The 23,404-nt window shown below is 38.1% G+C and overlaps 2 protein-coding genes across 2 annotated transcripts in view; both read right to left on the reverse strand.

The window, feature by feature from the left end:
• LOC149107871 (tetratricopeptide repeat protein 28-like) overlaps positions 1–23,404 on the reverse strand; it is a 34,863-nt gene that overhangs the window by 1,684 nt on the left and 9,775 nt on the right. The window lies entirely within an intron of this gene.
• On the reverse strand, positions 82–15,085 carry LOC149107872 (uncharacterized). Its single transcript, XM_089295955.1, has 6 exons — positions 14,925–15,085; positions 13,063–13,157; positions 9,514–9,590; positions 5,955–9,290; positions 5,640–5,704; positions 82–3,430 (listed from the first exon to the last, which is right to left on the reverse strand). The coding sequence occupies exon 6, from the start codon at positions 1,977–1,979 to the stop codon at positions 432–434; it is 1,548 nt and encodes a 515-aa protein (XP_089152081.1). The 5' UTR covers positions 1,980–3,430; positions 5,640–5,704; positions 5,955–9,290; positions 9,514–9,590; positions 13,063–13,157; positions 14,925–15,085; the 3' UTR covers positions 82–431.

The following is a 23,404-nucleotide window of genomic DNA, read 5'->3' on the forward strand; positions in this document are numbered from 1 at the left end:
CATGGCCTGGTGAAGAGATTCACTGGCACTCTCCCCACGAACAAGATGCTCGTAGAAACGACACATTAGCTGCTCTGTTGCTTCTTGTTACTTTCTTTTTTCATAATATTTTCAATACCAATCCACGATTGCGGATCAGCTGAGATTTCGCTTTTAAGAGAATACTGAGTCGCCATCAAGTCTGCTAATGCTCTAGCCCGAGCCAGCTCTAAAACATAAAGTGCATGGTTCGGATTTCCCGAAAAACAAAGCAATGCACTAAGATTCCGGTAGAGAAAATCGCGATCATCTGAAGACGATACCTTAAAATCGTCGTTGTCCCCTAACAAACTTCGTTAAGTTTCGCTTCTGTTCATACTCAAAAACAGACATTCAAACGCTTCCTGGATCTTGTCTTGGCATAACTTCACCAGTGAGAGCTTAAAAATTCATTAGAACTCTTTGTTTAAGTCTTCAATGTCTCGACTAATTGACAATGCCCTCTCAATATAATCTTCAGCAATGACATATTTACCAAGAGATTGATACAATGCTCCTAAGTTTCCGTAATCTGCTGCTTCTCCCCGTTTGTCACCAATTTGTATTTTGATGGCAAGAGCTTTCTCAATATATTCTTTGGCTTTGTGATATTCACCAAGAGATTCAAACACAGTTCCTAAGTTTCCGTAATCTGCTGCTTCTCCTTCTTTGTCACCAATTTGTATTGTAATGGCAAGTGCTTTCTCAAGATATTCTTTGGCTTTGTGATATTCACCAAGACATTGAAAGACAGTTCCTAAGTTTCCGTTTAAAGTGGCTTCTCCCCGTTTGTCACCAACTTGTATTTTGATGGCGAGAGCCTTCTCAAGATATTCTTTGGCTTTGTGATATTCACCAAGAGATTGAAACACAGTTCCTAAGTTTCCGTAATCTGCTGCTTCTCCTTCTTTGTCAGCAATTTGTATTCTAATGGCAAGTGCTTTCTGATGATATTCTTTTGCTTTGTGATATTCACCAAGACATTGAAAGACAGTTCCTAAGTTTCCGTTTGAAGTGGCTTCTCCCCGTTTGTCACCAATTTGTATTCTAATGGCAAGAGCTTTCTCAAGATATTCTTTAGCCTTGTCATATTCACCAAGAGATTGAAACACAGTTCCTAAGTTTCCGTAATCTGCTGCTTCTCCTTCTTTGTCACCAATTTGTATTCTAATGGCAAGTGCTTTCTGATGATATTCTTTTGCTTTGTGATATTCACCAAGACATTGAAACACAGTTCTTAAGTTTCCGTTTGAAGTGGCTTCTCCCCGTTTGTCACCAATTTGTATTCTAATGGCAAGTGCTTTCTCAAGATATTCTTTGGCTTTGTGATATTCACCAAGACATTCAAAGACAGTTCCTAAATTTCCGTTTAAAGTGGCTTCTCCCCGTTTGTCACCAACTTGTATTTTGATGGCGAGAGCTTTCTCAAGATATTCTTTGGCTTTGTGATATTCGCCAAGAGAGTGAAACACAGTTCCTAAGTTTCTGTTTGAAGTAGCTTCTCCCCGTTTGTCACCAACTTGTATTTTGATGGCGAGAGCTTTCTCAAGATATTCTTTGGCTTTGTGATATTCACCAAGAGAGTGAAACACAGTTCCTAAGTTTCTGTTTGAAGTAGCTTCTCCCCGTTTGTCACCAACTTGTATTTTGATGGCGAGAGCTTTCTCAAGATATTCTTTGGCTTGGTCATATTCACCAAGAGAGTGAAACACAGTTCCTAAGTTTCCGTAATCTGCTGCTTCTCCTTCTTTGTGACCAATTTGTATTCTGATAGCAAGTGCTTTCTCAAGGTATTCTTTAGCTTTGCCATATTTACAAAGAGATAAGAACAGAGTTCCCAAGTTTCCGTACGAAGTGGCTTCTCCCTTTTTGTCACCCATTTCCTTCATGATTTTTATGACTTTCTCATAAAGTTCCTTTGCTTCTTTGTATCTATATTGCTGGTTACATATTTTAGCCATTGCTATTGTTAGATTCCTTTCCTCGTCTTTTTTACTACACTTGCGGTAAATTTCAAGAAGTTCCCTGCCGTAGATTAAGGCTTTTGTATAATCAGGGATACGACAATACGCATTGAAAAAAGTTTGATAAATGTAAATGTTGAATAAATTGGAAAGTTCTCCCGCTTTTAGTACTTCGTTATTTAGGCAGATCAAACATTCTTGGAGACCTCAATGGCCTTTAGACCACGATCAGTGTTGACAAGGAAAGTAGCAACCACCAAGCCAATAGAGATGGCTTGTAAAATGTCTGTTATGATGCCCATGGCGTCACTTTCTATAGGCCTTGTCAAGCGGATAACACGAATCAAGATTTGTAGCTATTTAGAGTAATAATATATTTTTGTACGTCTTTCTACCTGGTTGTCTAAGTGGGTAATGGCGAATTCAAAGCTGGGGGTAATCCTGTTATGGACTTGCATTTTGTCATAGGGGAGCAGAAATAGTCCCAATCTAAACAAAAGAAAACTGATGAAAATACGAGACCGTTGGTTGAATGCAGTTAGTTGTCTTGGCGTGTGTGAAAACCGTCGTGTTGATCACTTCAGGGCAATGCGTTTTTTTCTTAGAGTTGCATTTGCCTTTTTGTTTTTCTTTTTTTTCCAGCAAAAATCACCGTTAAAGTTCAGGCTGCTTACTAGTCCTTTTTTTAGCTAAGTATTGTTGTGACTTTTTATCGATCCCAAAATTATTTTATCAGTGTTGAGTCCTTCAAAATCTCTACTCTAGCCTATTAATAAAGATGTGGCCGAGTAGATTGCGTCCGATCAGTAAAAGAAAAACACACTGAACATAGGCGAGCTCAGTCTCATTCATATTTTTTAAAAATATATAATAAAACTATGTATCTGGTGTGCGACTGCTAATTCCAGTTCTGGCTACTCTACTCAAATGACGGTGATAATTTAACTGTTTAATGTTTCCCGTTTTCTCCAACCATTGAGCTCGCGAAAGTCTCCTTTTTTTTCATGGAAAAGGCAGAGCGACTGAACAGTTAACGTGATGATTTCAATCCTACATGAATAACAAACTAAATCTGATTTGCACTCACCACTTTTGCTGAGTCACTAGAATGAAACAAAAACCAATATGCGCTGACAACGATAATATTTCCTTTAAAAATTGTTAACAGGGAAAAGTTAAAGATATTTTTACTCGACAACGGTACCTCCAAACAATAATTCGCTTGATTTATTTCTCCGCGTGACTGACAGCACTCAAAAACTGAAGAAAATCAGTCACGCGATTCATGAAAAATCTCTTTCAGTGTAAATTGAAATTATTAAACATTGCTTTCAAATACACGTTATATGTGTATGAAACGGTATCAATCACGAACAGCTTAAAGTTTACAAACTTACCGTGTTCAGTCTCTCGATCCTCGGACGAAACTAAATCAAAAGTGATCGAGACTGAAGAACAAAAACAAATGCAAATTAAATAGAGGAATTAATTACTGTTGGCAAACTCCAATGCCTTTTAAAGCATATTGCGTTGTTGACTATAGTTAATAGACTGAAATGATTATTAAGCCCAACAAAGTTCTTTTTGTATGTTTTTGTTTTCATTTCGGTCTTGACCGTGCTTTAAACACAATAGGTAATTATTTCATTTTCACACTCAGACTATATAACTCAACTGAAAAGTTTCGGTTACGTGGTTTATGCCTATTATATATAATCTCAAAACGAAAGACTGTTTACTGTGTGGACCTTCCAACATAAATCGTGGCATCTTTGTTTGCTCTTTTGAAGTGTTTCAAGTTTTGAAACTATATACCCCTCTACTAACTATGAGTTGATTAATGGATAAAGTTTACATTCCTCGCCTTCCTTTCATAGAAACTAACTGACTTGCTCACAAGACAAATACGGCAACTAAAGACGAATGGCTTTTGCCATCGTTCTGTTGTAATTCTTCATATTTGTTATATGCGAGTGCTCATTTTATAATTTACTTTGCACGATCTCATTGAGCTCCTTCTGCCGCCGTCTCATGGTAACAATATCAATTGACAGAACTAAAAACTTTCTCTTTCTTACAGCAAACAATTGAGTTTGGAATTTATTATCACTGCATGATTGGCTGAAGGTCGTGGCTATCATAATTGAGCTCTATATTATTCTAACTGGTTAAGAAACCAGACGATGCAAAGTGAAAGTACGTAAAGCACTCGAGTGGTTCTCGATATTTCGAGGAAACACTGATTATCCTAATACGTCATGCATGGAAGATCTATTTCGAAGTTTCTGGAGTGTCAAAACGTAAACTTGGCAGGATATGCGAGATAACAGGGCTCGAAATTAACTTTTTCGTTCGGGAGCCAACTGGCGACTAACGGAAAAATTTTGGTCGCCAGATCGTAAATTTTGGTCGCCAACTTATTTTATATAATTATAATTTACACAACAACACGATTTTATACGTTACTTTGCATGTAAGAAAAGTCATAATTGAAGAGCGAAAGCAATTAAAAACAACACGAGTAAAAAAGTTATAAAGCTACTGTTGTTCTCAGGTGATATGTCTCTGGTCCGAAGGTGATGGTTGTCTCCATATAGTCATTTTAAATGAAGCGAAGCATAAAACGTGTTAAGTCCGTGGTTTTCATTGTCAGACAAACACGGGTCCTTGCGTATTTTCCCTTTGCTACTTCTTCGAAGTGCCGTTCTTTATTTTCGACTTGCTTTCCTCGCCGCCTTTCGCTGCCGACGAACAACGCCATGCTTGAATCTTCATTCCCCGCACGTAAAAACTCACGTATATTCCTTCAACTGATTGGTATCTGCCATCCGCCGCCATTTTCGCGGCAAATGAAAAGCACGTGGCGTTGAAGTGCGCCTGCGACCCCAATTTCGGAAGAAGCCGCTGAAACAATATGGCGCGCCGTGAACGCAGTATCGACGAAATACATTTTTTCTATCATCTTGTACTATTCAGACATTATTTTACTGGGGACGGAAAGGTGAGTTGTATATTAGCTACCATATCCGATTGATTTCCTAATAAAAAGATTTAAAAACAAAGTTGTGTCGTGGTTTTCTTTAGTTATCGGACAAAACGCGAGTCGCCAGCTGGCGACCAGTTCTGAAAATTTAGTCGCCAGTGCTCAATTTGTGGTCGCATTGGCGACCAGTGAGTCGCAATTTCGAGCCCTGGATAACCTAAAAATCATGGCGGGATGTGGAATGCGGGATGTAGGATTCGGGATAAAAATATCTTGGCCTGAGCAGCATGTACTCATTTCAACCAGGAAGTGCGGGATAAATTTGATATTGAGGGGCGGGATGTGGGATAAAAAACAGCAAATCACAGTTATTCAATGCCTGGAGAAATACATTTACCTTTCGAAAGTGTTTGGAAACACTAATGTGTTTGTAAAACAGTTTTCCAATCGCGTTTCGGTCACACCAGCGTCATTAACTATAACTGGTTCAAATTAGTCTTTAATAACATGACGTTAAAGTTAAAAGTAGTTCTTGATTACGGTCGATGCTACAGCAACAAATTCTCTCAGGTTCTTTCTTTGTATTCAAAAATTAGATCGACTGCAAACAGTTTACTTAATGATTTCAGTCTACTATGGATAACAAAGCTATTAAAATAGTGATTTATACTCACTGGTTTTGGTGAGTCGACCACAATGAAACCAAAATGACTACGCGTCAATAACAGGACCTTTTCCTCTGAAATGTAGAAGAGAAGGAAAAGTTTAGCAAATTATTACTGCGCAAACGATGCTTCCAAACAATTATTCGCGTGACGTAATTTTCGCGTGACTCACTAATAACTCTTACAAGAAAAAGAAAATCAGCCACGCGATTCATGCAAACCTCTCCCAGTGTAAATTTAAAGTATTAAAAATCAGCTGTACTTATTATATGTGCACCCAACGCTATCAGTCATGTACACACAGCTTACAGTTTATATACTTACCGTGTTCAGGTTCTCAATCTTCTGACGAAAGTGAAACAAAAGTGATAGAAACTGGAACAACACTGGAGCAACACTGGGGGGTTTCCCTGCAAGACAGTAGGAGATCCTATAGGAAGTCAAAATGATTTAAAATTGAAATATGTTTCAAACGTTAAGCAAAACAATTAAATAAAAATATTCGAAAGTATGTTACATTTTTTTCCTATCTGCGTTCTTTGTTGAATACTCAATACTGACCGTAGAGTCCAATAGCTTTCGAAGTGCATTGAGGTTTTTTACCATAGCTAATAATTAGTGAAATAGTTATCAAGCTAGACAAAGTTCTTTGTTGTCTGTTGTTTTCCGCTCTTTGGTTTAACCGTAGATAAAACACAATAGGTGTTAACTCAGTTCTGACTTATTGGTTAACCAACATAACTGTTTCGATTAACCCTTGGAATACCAAACTTTCGCCAAAAAATACCGTTTTTAACCGTTTAGCTATAGTCAGGTTTTTTAGCTGCCATGACGCTAAATAAGCCTAAGTTTTGCTAAAAAAGCTTTTTTTACTAAAAGGAGAGCTTTTTCGAGGATTAGGTACAAAATTGAGCAGAACTTCAATTCTGGGCATGCGCATAAGCCTAAATTTGGACTAATGACGTTAACTACGGGCGAAGCCTAGAAATGGACCTTGACCAATCATAGGCGTAGTGGACCATTTTACCACCGTTTTTGCACCAAAACTGATAACGTTGTTTTTCGATTTGCGACGTCGGAATGTTGTCAATATCTAAACCTGACCATTGTGCGGAAAGGCCTAGCCTAGTACTACTATCTGCTTATCAGGAATATCTGATTACATTTAAATTGATGATGTCACAAGTGGTACAAAGACACGACAATTAAATACGCATGTATGCGTAGTTGGTATTCAAAGGGTTAATTAATTTTAAATGAACTGTTTATGATCGCAAAGCGAAAGATTTTTTGCAGTCCTTGGCCATCCAGAATAAATCGCATGAATCTCTTGTGAAAGCTGCTTTTGCCATCGTTCTGTTGTAAAATATGGAAGACCGCGAATTAACTTTTCATCAGTTTGCACTTTATAACATACCTTGTGCGATTTGGGCGAATTCATACTTTCGTTTTCCCATGGTAACAGACATATCAGATCTGACAGAGCTAAAAACTTTGTTATCTACTAGAAAGCGGTAGAGCTTACAAGTAATCCTCTCTTTATGATTGTCTGAATATGGTCGTTATCGTAATCGAGCTATATATTATTCTAACTGGTTAAGATAAAAGCCAGACAATGGAAAGTTAGCACTGGCCGAAAAGCTGTAGTTACCACGGCGGAACTTGCTTTGGAAAGTGAAACTACGAAAACCGCTCGAGGGGTTCTAGATATTTCGATGAAACACTGATTGTCATAGTACGTCATGCACGGGAGATGTATTTCGAAGTTTTTAGAGTGTCAAAACATAAGCTTGGCGGGAGACGAGAAAAAGCTGAAAATGACCACGCGGGATGTGGCCTGAGCGACAGGTGCTCATTTCAGCGAGGAAATGCGAGATAAATTTGATATTGAGGGACTATGAATAACAAAGATGAACTTTTTTTGCGTTCGCAGGACGCAGTTCATAATCTGGGGTCTACTGTGGTTTCAAGGGTGACCTATTTAGACATTTTTTCATCGAACGTCTGCATTTTCTGCGCCATTTTGAATGACGTCACACGTCATATGCGCAAAGACTACCACGCATCTCAAGGTTTTCGTTGTGGTCTGAGCAAGTCTGAGCATCTAAAGACTACCTCGTGGTTTATAGTTTATTTTATATGTTCATGAACACGACTTTGAATCGCCATGGCTTTGGGATGTTTACCGTGGGAACAGCTATGTTTCATTGGCTGTAGTTTGATGTGGTTAGTGCAGGTTGCACAGAGCTGGTACGCTTTCGCGAGCTAAAATTTATCGGCCTGAATGTTCGGCGCGGGTTGCCCTATAGAGCGAAAGGAGTCATTGTACTTTTGCAAGCCAACATTTATATGGCCTTGAACTGATTGATGTAGGAAGCATTTCAAAGTTAAGCATATTGTCAGGGATTGTCAGAAACTAAAAACGACTGTATTGCACTTGCATGGTACTTGAATTGTTAGAAATACACTTGAACAGGGTTAAAAACACCCTGTTGTTGCTTTGTCAAGATCAAAAGTTAGTATGCGAACAATACCGGTCAAGAATCGGCTTTCATAACCATTTCGTGAATGCACAGGAAGTCTTATCACGTTTTAAGGAACAGTTATGAAATATGATGTGCGTGGCCTCAATGACGAAAAACGATGTCGTATTGTGGAGAATTTGCTACAATTCTCGGAGCCAAGGCGTTAATTCTCATGCCAGAATTAAAGCATATCGTTACCCAATAAAAAAAAATTGGAATTAATGAGGTGATGCTTTGGTTGACACAAATGATGTGCTACAAAGTGTATATAGGGAAAACGAATGATGTGGAGGAAAATCTAGACCCTACAATTTTTGATTTCATTGATTCCATCGTCATTTTCTTGGAATTAGAGCATGCGTGAAACGATACAAAATGACGTAATAGTGGCGCTAACGGACTCACGTAAGTAGACTACCTATTGTCTAAACACACCAACAAATATAGTCTATGTTGCGGGCGTAAACGGGGACGTGGTAGGGATCAGGAGGCAAAAAAACGCGAGAAAGAAAGGGAACGGCACCCTCTCCCAATAAAGACGCTTGTTTCCAATAAGCATCCCAGTTTAATTTCCTCGACCCGTAAAATTCAAAATAAGCAAAAAGGACGTTAAACAGGTACGCAGTGCGGACCTATTTCTTTCTTAGAAGCGAAAATAGCTCCTTCGAATGTTTACGATAAACCAGTTCGCGATTGCAAATGTTTGCTTACATTTGTGCTTGTAGCTTAAAATCATGTACGTAAAAAATACACTTTTACAAATTAGCTTTGACGCTTAAACCGATTACCAGTTAATGTGAAAATATTTAGCACGAAATTAGAAGGCTTATGTAAATATTTTTGTGAGTCTACGGAATCAGGCGCCGTCACGCAACGTATCAACAAATCGTATTTTTTACCGCGGACCTCAAAATAAAAATATTTCTGTCTGTAAAACCTCGATTGCTGATGAAAAATGTTGATTTTAGCAATAGCCAGGGGTTGAAAGTCAGCAAGTGAAATCATTTAAGGTATATATATTAGTGACGACGTTGAACGCATTCATAATCTTTGATTTCCACTAGCTTACTCACTAGTTTTGGTGAGTCAACGGAGTGAAACCAAAGCTAACGCGTCAGTAACAGGACCTGCTCCTCTGAAAATAAGCAAAAGGGAAATATTTTAGCGAATTATTACTGCACAAAACGTGCTCCCACGCAGTCATTCTTGCTACTTAATAATTCGCGTGACACACTATTGGCGCTTAAAGCAGGAAGAAAATCAGTCACGCGATTCATGAAGTCTCTTCCAGTGTAGGCTCTAGATCTTGTCCGCATGCACGCTACTAGTCACAAATAGCTTACAGTTTCTAAACTTACCGTGTTCAGTTTGTCAGTCTTCTGATAAAAGTGGAACCTAAAGTAATAAAAACTGAAACAGCACTGAGGGAGTTTATCTGCAAGACAATAGGAGGTCAAAAGAAATTAAAATTGAAATAAGTTTCAAACGTTGCGCAAAACAATCAAAGGAAACATTCGAAAGCAAGTTACATTTTTCTATTCCCATTCCTTGCTAAACACTGACGGTAAAGTCTAATAGCTTTTAGAGCATATTGGGTCTTTGACCATAGCTAATAATCAGCGAAATGGTTATCAGGCTAGACAAAGTTCTTTGTTGTTTGCTCTTTGGCTTAACTGTGCATAAAACACAATAGGTTTTAACTCAGTTCTGTCTTATAGATTAACGAACAAAAACGTTTCGGTTATGCAATTAATACACTGTTGAAAGATTACGCCCAATCCTGGACCTTCCAACTTAAATCTTGGCATCTGTGTTCGCTCTTTCGAAGTGTCTTGGGTTAATTAAAAGCCACTCCAGTCTATTATCAAATTAATACGTGATGCATGGAGGATGTATTTTGAATTTTCTGGAGTTTCAAAATAACCTTGGCGGGATGCGAGAAAAGCTGAAAATCCAGGCAGGATGCGGGATGTGGGACTCGGGATGAAAATATCTCGGCCTGAGAAGCATGTTCTCGTTTCAACCAGGAAATCCGGGATAAATTTGATATTGAGGGACGGAATGTGGAGTGAAAAACAGCAATTCACGGTTACTTAGTGACTGAAGAAATATATTTACATTTTTGTCATATAGCTATCTGCATTCTTTGTTAAATAGAGACGGTAAAGTCTAATAGCTTTCAAAGTATATTGGGTTTTTAATAATCAGTGACCTGGTTATCAAGCTAGACAAAGTTCTCTCTTGTATGTTGTTCGCTCTTCGGCTTAACCATGCATAAAACACAATAAGCCAATGTTAACTCAGTTCTGTCTTATTGATTAACCAACAGAAATGTTATGCTTATGTAATTAACGCACTGTGTATGATCGAAAAACGAAAGATTGCTCACAGTTCTGGACCCTTCAGTATAAATCTTGGCATCTTTGTTTGCTCTTTTGAAGTTTCTCGGGCTTAAAAACCACTCCAGTTTAGTATTAAACTCTGTGTTGGTTTATTAATAAAATTTACATTCCACGCTGGTTCCTGTCATAGACAGACTGACTTGCTCTGAAGAGAAATAAGGCAACTAATGAAAGCTACTTTTGCCATCATTCTGTTGCAAAATATGGAAGATCGTGAATTAACTTTTCGTCAGTTTTCACTCTATAAAGTACTGAAGCACTTTGTACGATTTGATCGATTTCAAACTCTCGTTTTCCCATGGTAATAGACATTAGAAATAACAGAGCCAAAAGCTTTGTTGTTTACTAGCAAACGATGGAACTTGGAATTGATCATCATTTTATGATGGTCTGAATGTCATGGCTATTTTAATCGAGCTATATATTATTCTAACTGGTTGAGATAGAAACCAGACGATGCAAAGTTAGCTTGAGCTGTACTTACCACGGCGGAACTTGCTTTGGAAAGTGAAACTACGAAAACCGCTTGAAGGGTTCTCGATCAGTTTCGAGAAAACACTGATTATCATAACTCGTCATGCATGGAAGTTTCATTTCGACGCGGAATGTCAACATATTAGTTTGTTGGGAGGCGAGATAAGTCAGGCGGGAAGCGGAATGCGGGATTCAGGATAAAATATCCTGTCCTGGCCTGAGAAGACATGATGTGCTCATTTTAACCAGAAAATTGTGGGATAAATTTGATATTAGGGACCTTAGGCATATACGACGGCGACGGTGAGGACGACGCCTAGTAAAAAAAAATGTGTTTCTATTTTACTTTGGAGTTAATTTTCTGGTTTATTTATTAGATCTATCCAGTGTGTCTGTCGGTATTAAAACTTGCCCCTACTGAATATGCTACAAATGTGTTCAGTTCCAAATAGAAATACGAAAAATTAGCCGTTGTGGTTCGTGTTCTCCAGACAACGCAGAATTTGGTCATTTCACGATGTTGATTTGCAGAGGACGGCAAAGAAATGTATCAAGAATTATAACGCGCGAGAACAGCCATTCAGCCAGGTTTGCTGATTAAACCTTTTGTTTGGTGACGTTCTCGTTGCCGTTGCCGTCGTGTTTTGTGTAAGATCCCTATTGAGGGACGGGATGCATGATGAATACCAGCAAATCACTCTGAACACATAAATATAACTGAACACATTAATATACCTTAATTGTAATCTCTGACGAGACACGAAGGACGCGTTTTCGACTTCTCAATCGCGCTTCATCTATGGTCACAACAGCGTCATACAGTAAATATGATTAGAAACTGGGTCTGACTGTGAACATAAAGTTTCCAAAGCAGGATCAAAATTTTGGTCTGAATTCTTTCTTCGTGTTGAAAAAGTAGATCGAATGAAACAGTTTACTAGATGATTATAAGCCTACTATGAATAACAAAGCTATACTCGTTTTATACTCACTAGTTTTGGTGAGTCAAAAGAGTGAAACCAAAACTAACACGCGTCAGTAACAGGACCTTTTCCTCTGAAAACTAGAGGCTCTAAGAGCGTTTACTCGGGTTTCGTACCACAGTATCAAATTGTACTTTACGAAAACGCGTAATTGACACAATAAAAGCAAATCAAAGAATCAGGATATTTTAGCACAAGAGTTCCGCTTAGATATCTACTATTCAAGTTGCTTCGTTGAGTATCCTCCTCATCCTATCGCAAGTTGTGAGTTTAAACCATTTTGGTTCAAGAATGAAGTACAACTGCCTTCGCATTGATGGAGAGGTTGTTTGCATAGAATTTTCGAGGTCTTTTTACAACTTATGGTTATTACTTTGTACATGCTGGCAGAAATTGTCCGAAGTTTGTTTGCTGGTCGTGGCGATCCGTGTAAATTGTGTAGCTGAACTGACATCTTTGCCGTGTTTCGATCTTAAACCCTTTTCAAAAGTCATATCTCCTTTGGAGAGCGAATAATCTTTTCGAGAGAGCCAAAATGAATCATGATAAGCTCCTTCGCGAAAACAACAGTCCTGTGACTAAGCTCAAGTTGCATTACATATAATTTGCATAAACTTTCAAGTTGTGTATGAAAGTATAAGGCGCGATTCTTGCCAAAACTTTCTTCCCAAAACACCGCATTCTGTCACGAAGAGCGAGCAATGTCGGGTTTCTCGTCCCCAGTTTTTATGGTCTACGCATGGAACGCCTGAGACCATGACCCCCCTTTTGGCGACCAAAACGCTAGCATTTTAAGACTCGGGCTCTCCTACGGAAGCCCAGGCAATAAGCAAAAGGGAAGAAGTTAAGCGAATTATTACTGCACAGAACGGTGCTTCGAAGCAATCATTCGTGTTACTTTTAATAATAATTCGCGTGACTCACTATTGGCGCTTACAGCAGGAAGAAAATCAGTCACGCGATTCACGAAGTCTCTTCTAGTGTAAACTCTCGATCTCGTGTATAAACATGCTATTAGTCACAAATAGCTTGCAGTTTATAAACTTACCGTGTATAGTTTTTCAGTCTTCTTATAAAGTGGAACCCAGAGTGGTAAAAACTGAAACAGCTCTTAGGGAGTTTCCTTGCAAGACAATAGGAGGTCTAATAGGAATTCAAAACAAATCAAAATTGAAACAAGTTTCAAACATTGTGCAAAACAATCAAATAAAATCATTCGAAAGTAGGTTACATTTTTTCCATTCCCATTCTTTGTTAAACAGTGACGGTAAAGTCCAATAGATTTCAAAATATATTGGGTTTTTGAGCATAGCTAATAATCAGTGAAATGGTTATCAAGTTAGACAAAGTTCTTTGTTGCATATTGTTGTTCGCTCTTTAGCTTAACCGTGCATAAAACACAGGACGTGTTAACTCAGTTCTGATTTAGAGATTTACCAACAGAAACGTTTCGGTTATGTAACTAATGCATAGTGCATGATCGCAAAGCGATCTCGGACCTTTCAACAAAAATCTTGGCATCTTTGTTTGCTATTTTGAAGTTTCTCGGGCTAAAGAACCGCTCCAGTCTACTATTTAATTATTTGTTGGCTGACAAATAGAATTTACATTCCAAGCCTTCCTCTCATAGACAGACTGACTTGCTCTAAAGAGAAATAAAGCAACTAATGAAAGCTACTTTTGCCATCGTTCTGTTGTAAAATATGGAAGACCGTGAATTAAGTTTTCCTCAGTTTTCGCTTTATAATGCACTTTGCGCGATTTGGTCGATTTCAAACTCTCGTTTTCTCATGGTAACAGACATCAGAACTGAGAGAGCCAAAAACTTTGCTATGTAACAGCAAACGATGGAGCTTGTAATTAATCATCACTTTGTGATTTTACGAATGCCCTGGCTATCAGAATCCAGCTATATATTATTCTAACTGATCGATAGAAGCCAGAGGATGCAAAGTTAATTAGAGTTGTACTTAACACGGCCGGCAGAACTTGCTTTGAAAGTGAAACTGCGAAAAACCGATTGAGGGGTTCTAAATATTTCGAGAAAACATTGATTATCATACTACGTCATGCATGGAAGCTTTATTTCGACGTTTTTGGAGTATCATAACATAAGCTTGGTGGGAAGCGAGATCAACTGAAAATCAAGGCGGGATGTGCAAAGCGGAATGCGGGGTGCGACATTCAGGATAACATATCTTGGCTTAAGCAGCATGTGTTCATTTCAACCAGGGAATGCGGGATAAATTTGATATTAGGGGACGGGATGTGAGATGAAAAACAGAAATTCACGTTACACAGTGACTAAGGAAATTGATTTATCTTTCGGGAATGTTTGGAAACACTAACGAGTTAAAGAGTAGGGGTTTATAAAACATGCCAATCGCATCATATATTAACACCGGTTCAAATCAGTCTTTAACTACATGACGTCAGAGTTGAAAGTAGTTGGTGATTACAATCGACATTACGGCTACAAAATCTGCCAGTTTTTTCTTTTTGTCCAAAAAGTAGATCAACTGTGAACAGTTTACTTAATGATTTCAGTCTACTATGAATAACAAAGCTATAAAAAATATTGATTTATACCCATTGGTTTTGGTGGGTCGACCACAATGAAACCAAAATGAATACGTGTCAATAACAGGACCTTTTCGACTGAAAAGTAAAATAGAAGGAAAAGTTAAGCCAATTATTGCTGGGCAAACGATGCTTCCAAACAATCATTCGCGTGACTTTATTTTTCGCGTGACTCAATAACAACTCTTACAACAAGAAGAATAACAGTCACGCAATTCATGCAAACCTCTCCCAGTGTAAATTTAAAGTATTAAGAAATCGGCTATGCTTGTTAAATGCGCAGACAACGCTTTCAGTCATGCACAGACAGTTTACAGTTTATAAACTTACCGTGTCTAGTTTCTCAGTCTTCTGACGAAAATGAAACCAAAATTGATGGAAACTGAAACAACAGCGGGGATTTCCCTGCAGGACAATAGGAGGTCCAATAGAAAGTTAAAACAATTTGAAATTGAAATATGTTTCAAACGTTCTGCAAAATAATCAAATAAAAAAAAATTGAAAGGAAATTATATCTTTTTAGTCCCCATTTTTCGTTATAGCTTTCAAAGCAGATTGGGTTTTTGACCATTGCTAATAATCAGTGAAATATTTATCAAGGTACTGAGACTAAGTTCTTTCTCGTTTGTTGTTCGTTCTTTGTCTTAACCATGGATAAAACACAATAGGTGTTAAGTCAGTTGTGTCTTATAGATTAAACAACAGAAACGTTTCGGTTATCTAATTAATGCACTATTGAAGGATTGTTCACAGTCCTGGACCTTTCAACACAAATCTTGGCATCATTGTTTGCTCTTTTGAAGTTTCTCAGGCTTAGAAACCACTCCAGTTTACTATTAATTTAACTCCGTGTGGGCTGATTAATAGAATTTACATTCCACGCCGGTTCCTGTCATAGACAGACTGACTTGCTCTGAAGAGAAATAAGACAACTAATGAAAGCTACTTTTGCCATCGTTTTGTTGTAAAATATGGAAGGCCTTGAATTAACTTTTCGTCAGTAATTACTTTATAATGTACTTTGTACGATTTGATTGATTTCCAACTCCTTTTTTCGGTGGCAACAGACATCAGAACTGACAGAGCCACAAACTTTTTTGTTTACTAGCAAACAATGGAGTTTGCAATTGATCATCACTTTATGATTGCTTGAATTTCGTGGCTATCATAATATAGCTTATAATAGTATTCCAACTGGTTAAGATAGAAACTAGACGATGCAAAGTTAGCTAGAATTGAACTTACCACGTCGGAACTTGCTTTGGAAAGTGAAACTACGAAAACCGCTAGAGGCGTTCTAGAAATGTCGAGAAAACACTGATTATCATAGTACGCCAAGCATGGAAAATGTATTTTAAAGTTTCTGGAGTGTCAAAACGTATGCTTGACAGGATGCGAGATAAGCTGAAAATCGTAGCGGGATGTGGAAAGCGGGATGCGGGATGAGAGCAGCATGTGTTGAGTTCAACCAGGAAATGCGGGATAAATTTGAAATTGATGGACGGGATGCGGGATGAAATAAAAGTTACGGTTACAAAGTGACTGGAGGAATTAATTTACCTTTTGTGAGTGCTCCGAAACACTAATGAGTTGAAAAGGAAGAGTTTTTTTTAAACAGATTGCCAATCGTGTTTCGGTCACACGAACGTCGCTACTTATAAGTCGATTCGATTAGTCTTTAAATACATGACTCAGAGTTAAAAGTAGTTAGTGATTAGCTTCGACGTTGCGGTCACTAATTCTCTCAGGTTCTGACTTTGCATTGAAAAATGAAATTGACTGTGAACAGTTTACATCACTATTTCAGTCTGCTGTGAATATGTTATAACTAAGCTAAAATCATCATTTATACTCACTAGCTTTGGTGAGTCACCAGAGTGAAAGCAAAACCAATACGCGTCAATAACAGGACCTTTTCCCCTGAAAAGTAAGCAAAGAGGGAAAGTTGAGCAAATTGTTACTACTGAAAAACGGTGATTCCAAACAATCATTTCTGTGACTAAATTTTTCGCGTGACTCACTTTTGGCGCTTACAGCAGGAAGAAAATCAGTCACGCGATTCGTGACGTCTCTTCCAGTGTAAACTCTAGATCTTGTATATGTGCACGCAGCTAGTCACAAATAGCTTACAGTTTATAAACTTACTGTGTTCGGTTTGTCAGTCTTCTCCTAAAAGCGGAGCGACTGTGAACAGTTAACGTGATGATTTCAGTCCAATATGTATAACAAAGCTAAGTCTGATTTGCACTAACCACTTTTGTTGAGTCACTAGAATGAAACTACAACCAATATGCGCCGACAACGATAATATTTCCTGTAAAAATTGTTAAGAAGGAAAAGTTAAGCAGATTTTTACTCCACAACGGTACCTCCAAACAATAATTCGTTTGATTTGTTTGTCCGCGTGACTTACAGCGCTCAAAAACTGAAAAAACTCAGTCACGCGCGCGATTCATGAAAAATCTCTTTCAGTGTAAACTGAAACTATTAAACATCGCTTTGAAATACACGTTGTATGTGTATGAAACGGTATCAATCACGAACAGCTTAAAGTTTACAAACATACCGTGTTCAGTCTCTCGATCCTCGGACGAAATTAAATGAAAAGTGATAGAGACTGAAGAACAAAAACAAATGCAAATTATTAACAGTGGAATTAATTACTGACGGCAAAATCCAATGTTTATTAAAACATATTGCGTTGTTGACTATAGTTAATAGATTGAAATGATTATTAAGCCCGACAAAGTTCTTTGTTGTATGTTTTTGTTTTCATTTCGGTCTTGACCGTGCATTAAACACAATAAGTGATTATTTCTGTTTCACAGACTATATAACTCGAGTAAAAAGTTTCGGTTATGTGATTTATGCCTACTTAATGTCGTTGTTCCTAGCGAAAGTAAGTTAACCGTGGCGACTTGCAATTGAACCGGAACTATTACTCAAATACAAACAACTTGTGATGGCGTTAATGGGGGAACACTGCCTTGCGTTTGATTAGCCCATACAACTTCCGGCGATAGCGTGACAAAACAACCTCACTTATCTCCCCAGCACCACGAGCTGAATGACAGACAGCATGTGCTGGATCGGACAAGAGTATCGGTTAGCAAGCGATGTTCAAAGGCGATGAAAAAAACAACAAGCTTGGGGGAAGTCGCTGCGCAGACTTAACCGCACCACACAGGAGTGACCCTTTGTTTATTATGCAGGAATACATGACCAACCTCTTCTCCAAAGGGAGGGAGGGAAAATTAAACGATAGATTTACAATAAGTAATAGCTACGTTGCTTAGACGAACTCAGAATGGACTCTGAACAATTTTCCGAGCTTTTATATGGAGACGCTCGTCTGCTTGTAAGCCAGTAGGAAAGGCGGTACTACCGAACAGCTTACCCTAACACGTGTAACATCTTAAACATGAATAGTGCTTTAATGCTTTGTGCCAATGCTATGGTACGTTATAACGTTCAGAAGGTAACGAAACTACAATGTTTTAGGTTTAGCTACAATAAGGCTCACAGTTTACTGACCTTTGAAATATAACTGCTCAATAGCTCTATAGAAAGTGATGCCGCCATGAACGGCTCATTGAGAACGTACGTCACGATCCATTAACTATATTTTACTGGCGTGACAGTAAAATCTCATTATATATGATCGCAAAACGAAAGACTGTTGTGGACCTTCCAACATAAATCGTGGCATCTTTGTTTGCTCTTTAGAAGTTTGGCAAGTTTCTCCTCTTCTAACTATGAGTTGATTAATGAATAAAGTTTACATTCCTCGCCTTCTTTTCATAGAAACTAACTGACTTGCTCACAAGACAAATACGACAACTAAAGACGAATGGCTTTTGCCATCGTTCTGTTGTAATTCCTCATATTTGTTATCCGCGAGCACTCATTTCATAATTTAGTTTGCACAATCTCATTGATTTCCTTCTGCCGCCATCTCCTGGCAACAATATCAATTCACAGAGCTAAAAACTTTCCGTTTCTTACAGCAAACAATTGACTTTGGGGTTAATTATCACTGCATGATTGTTTGAAGGTCGTGGATATCATAATCGAGCTCTATATTATTCTAACTGGTTAAGATAGAAACCAGACGATGCAAAATGAAACCCCGAAAACCACTTGAAGAGTTCTCGATGTTTCGAGAAAACACTGATTGTCATAATACGTCATCCACGGAAGATCTATTTCGAAGTTTCTGGAGTGTCAAATCATAAACTTGGCGGAATATGCGAGATAAGCTGAAAATCATGGCGGGATGTGGGATTCGGGACAAAAATATTCAGTTTTGGCTTGAGCAGCATGTGCCCATTTCAACTAGGAAGTGCGTTTAAATTTGATATTGAGGGACGGGATGCGGGATGAAAAACGGCAAATCACAGTTACTCAATGCCTAGAGAAATAAATTTACCTTTCGGGAGTGTTTGGAACACTAATGTTTCTAAAACATTTTTTCAATCGTGTTTCAGTCACACCAGCGTCATTAACTATAGCTGGTTCAAATTAGCCTTTAATAACATGACGTTAGAGTTAAGAGTAGTCAGTGATTATGGTCGACGCCACAGCAACAAATTCTCTCAGGTTCTTTCTTTACATTCAAAAATTAGATCGACTGCAAACAGCTTACTTAATGTTTCAGTCTAGTATGAATAACAAAGCTATTAAAATAATGATATCTACTCACTAGTTTTGGTGAGTCGACCACAATGAAACCAAAATGACTATGCGTCAATAACAGGACCTTTTCCTCTGAAAAGTAGAAGAGAGAGAAAAGTTAATCGAATTATTACTGCGCAAACGATGCTTCCAAACAACAAACAATTATTCGCGTGACTCAGTAATTGCTCTTACAAGAAAAAGAAATCAGCCACGCGATTCATGCAAACCTCTCCAAGTGTAAATTTAAAGTATTAAAAATCAGCTCTACTTATTATATGTGCTCACAACGCTATCGGTCATAGACAGTTTACAGTTTACAAACTTACCGTGTTCAGTTTCTTAATCTTCTGGTGAAAAGAAAACCAAAAGTGATACAAACTGAAATAAAACTAAGGGAGTTTCCTTGCAAGACAATAGGAGTTCAAACATTGATCATAACAATCAAATAAAATCACTCGAAAACAAGTTGCATGTTTCTATTCCCATTCTTTGTTAAATACTGACAGTAAAGTCCAATAGCTTTGAAAGTGTACTGGGTTTCTGAGCATTGATAATAAATGGAAATGGTTATTAAGCAAGACAAAGTTCTTTGTTGTATGTTGTTGTTCGCTCTTTGGAAGAGAAAGTAAAGTTAAACCAATTAGCACTGCGCAGACGATTCTTGCAAACAATTATTCGCTGACTCACTAATACTTCTTACAATATGAAGAAAATCAGTCACGTGATTCATAATTTGTTCTATGTACATCTAACTCTATCAGTCACAGACAGCTTGCTGTTTATAAACTTACCGTATTCAGTTTCTCGATCTTGTGATGAAAGTGAAAGCAAAAGTGAAAGAAACTGAAAAGACACTGTAAGAGTTTCCCTGCAAAGCAAGTGGAAGTCAAGGAAAAATGCAAATTAAATTTTGTATTATTTTCAAACGCGGCTCAAACCAGTTGAACTAAAACACTTCTTCTAAAGTGTGTTATTAATCTTTTTGCTATCTCCATTTTTTGTCAACATACTAATGGGAAAGTCCAATAGCTTTAAAGGCAAATTGAACGTGCATCACTTCGTTTACAGAGGGATAAATGTTTCTGCCAAAATTGTTTCCAGTACATGGGAACCCCGCATTACGATCGCCTCTTTATGACGGCCACCTTTTTTGCCTCGGTGAAACGCCCATACTTTTCTTTATAAGAAAACCCCGTTAATGCGGCCACCCCGTTAATACGGCCAACGACCACATTCTGATATTCCAATCGGTATAATCCTTGATAATTTTATCCCGTTTATACTGCCACTCAAACCAGTTATGTTCATCTTTCCATTGTTAATATGGTATGTAATGATTAAAGAACAGTTCTTTTTACAAGTGCAATTGTGATACATATGTTAAGACCTCACTCAATTTAGACCAGCCATGAAATTTGACCCTACCCGTTAATACAGCCAAATTTCCATGGACCGTTGATGACCGTATTAACAGAGTTCCACTGTAAAATAGCAAGAAATAAAAGAAATTCCGTAGTGTCTTCGGAATTTCTTTTCTTTCTCGTAATTACGATAACTAAGCTCACCTGAACGTGTCACCCATTACAAAAAGAGGAACAGTGGAAAGCTTTAATTTAATAATGTTGACAGTCTCATGGCTAACAATGTTGTTTTGGAAGACCTGAACCATACTGCTAATCTGTGTCTAATCTGTGTCTAATCTGTGCAGTGGCTGTCGAATCGACTTTGTAGAAAGTTCGCTTGTCTTATTCTACGAAACAGCATTTACAGTGAAACCTGTATTAAGCGGACCCCATATCAAGTGGAAACCCTCTATTAAGTCGACAGCGGCTGAAGTCCCAAAATTTTCATCCCACATTCACTGCAAAAAAACCCTGCATTCAGCGGACACTTCTGTTAAGCGGACGCGGACACCAAGTTGTACAAAACCAGCAATAAGCGGACACTTCAAGAGCTATTTACTTCTAAAGGTCTAGCTGAGACTCCTTTAACATTGTTCAGCGATGTCGTTTTAAAGCTAAGCGATTATTCCAGATTAATGCATTTACTGACTGAACATTGTTCTATGAGCAATGTTTGATCTTACACTGTGGTACACTGTGCTATAAAAGAGTTACTAGTTAACTATTATCGCACGACACATTAGACCCTGTTTTGAACGGACACCCTGTATTAAGCGGACACTAATGAGGGTCCTAACGGTGTCCACTAAATACAGGTTTCACTGCAGTTAATTTCACTTCCAAAAAAATTGTAAATCGTAAACCGTTTTAATTCGTACAGAAGTACGGTAAATTAATTAAGCCCAGGTTAGGGAATGCAGCACCTTCCACAATAAACAAAGTTTTGCTTCTTGCACACAAGTTATGAAGAACTTTTAAATGATATCCTCCTACTGTAAAGTAATTTGTATTCACCAGTCTGTTCAGAACAACAGGATGAATCGAAAATCAAACCGCGTCAACAACAGTAACTGTTTCAATAATAAAAAAGAAGAAGTTAAGCAGATTGTATATCGAAAAGCGTTACTTCTAGCGAGCATTCATTCGCGCGACTATATTTTCTTGCGTGACTCATTGTTAGAGCTCGCAACCCAAATAACACGCTATACATGCAGATTTCTTCCAGAGGAAATGATTTAATAGTATTTAATATTGACTTTTCTGGCAGAGTTAAAGCTCATGTTTTGAAGGACGATGTAAATTTACGGTTTTCAGTTACACTATCTTGACATCAAAGGGAAACCACCACTAAGAAACTGAAATAAGAGTGAGGGAATTCCCCTGCAAGATAAAGGCAGACAATGACCAACACAAATAAAATAGCTGGAAGACAGCTAAATAAAAGAGTAATTCTAATAAGTATTACATTCTTTGCTCTCTTTAGTTTTCATATGCAGACGAGATAGCCCAAATTTCAAGGAAACAGATGATCGTATCACGCATGCGTTTGTGGGTATCCGGGATGTGAGTTTAAAAAAGGGTACGGGGTAAAAATACCTTGGTGGAAAGATAATATCCTCTTTTCGGCGAGCTGGAGGCGCGACTCTTTTAGAGTTCATGGTAAGATACAGAAGAATAATATAGAAAACAGAAAATTGCATTTTCTCTGTTAACTCTAAAGTTTCAGTGAAGTGATTTCCAAGGAGCGCGCATTAGCTCAATGACCACGAAATACCCCTCTAGAGGCCACAAAAAAACAAAGATACAAACAATCAAACAAACAAAACAAAACAAAACAAAAATATTACTACTACTACTACTACTGTTCAGAGTTCATTCGTTATCCTACGTTGCCTCGTTTGATTTGTTGCGACCCCCAAATTATCAATCGAAGAAAATCCAACTTATATTTGTCGAGCTCATTCAAGATATATGCGAACGATTTAATTCGAGGTTGATTGGTTCGTGATGTTGCTAGAGCAAAACATGCCAAATTTGTATTAGTTATCGTCCTTACAGTGAGGCCAGTATGTGTACAGCATTTCGTAACTGAAAGAAGCCCGTTCTGTGACAGAGTTAGGTTCTACTTTAAGGGCGTAGCTTAGGGAGGGGGGTTCTAAGGTGTCCGTGACTCCCCCTTTTGTAAGCCTTTTTTAAGGAAACAACCTACAACAGGTGGCAAAAACGACATGACAATCTGGTGAGTACTGTCACTTTGACACAGTGTGACTTCCCCCCACCCCCCATTTGAAAAATCCTGGTGGAGATGATCAACGTCTTTGTAAAGTGACTATCATAGAGGTGTGTTCTTGATCCATTGCAGTCTTATCTCAACCCTAAATGTATTCCATAACAGGTTGGTAGGGACATGAGGCATTAGCTAAAGCAGGTCACTAATAGAGCACTAGCAGTGCTGGCAAAAGCATTTGATTCGGGATATCGAGACCATAAACACTAGGCCATACAATTATATGAGGAGGTTTTCGGGATATCCCGAATAAGCGAGATCGATATGGTAACTGTTAACAGTGGAAGCCGAAATTATACAATGTTAGAAACAAAATATAATTACGACTAACTTACCGTTGCGCAGCAGACTGTGTACAGCCGTTTGCTCTCCTTAAGAAAAATTGCAGAGGGGCGTCTAGGTGACATTGTTACAGTATAGCGTGCTGTCGCATAAATTATGGT

The sequence above is a fragment of the Orbicella faveolata genome, unplaced genomic scaffold (genome assembly GCF_042242905.1).
Source record: "Orbicella faveolata isolate gen_17 unplaced genomic scaffold, um_ofav_v1 contig_26, whole genome shotgun sequence".
NCBI classification, from domain to species: Eukaryota; Metazoa; Cnidaria; class Anthozoa; order Scleractinia; family Merulinidae; genus Orbicella; species Orbicella faveolata.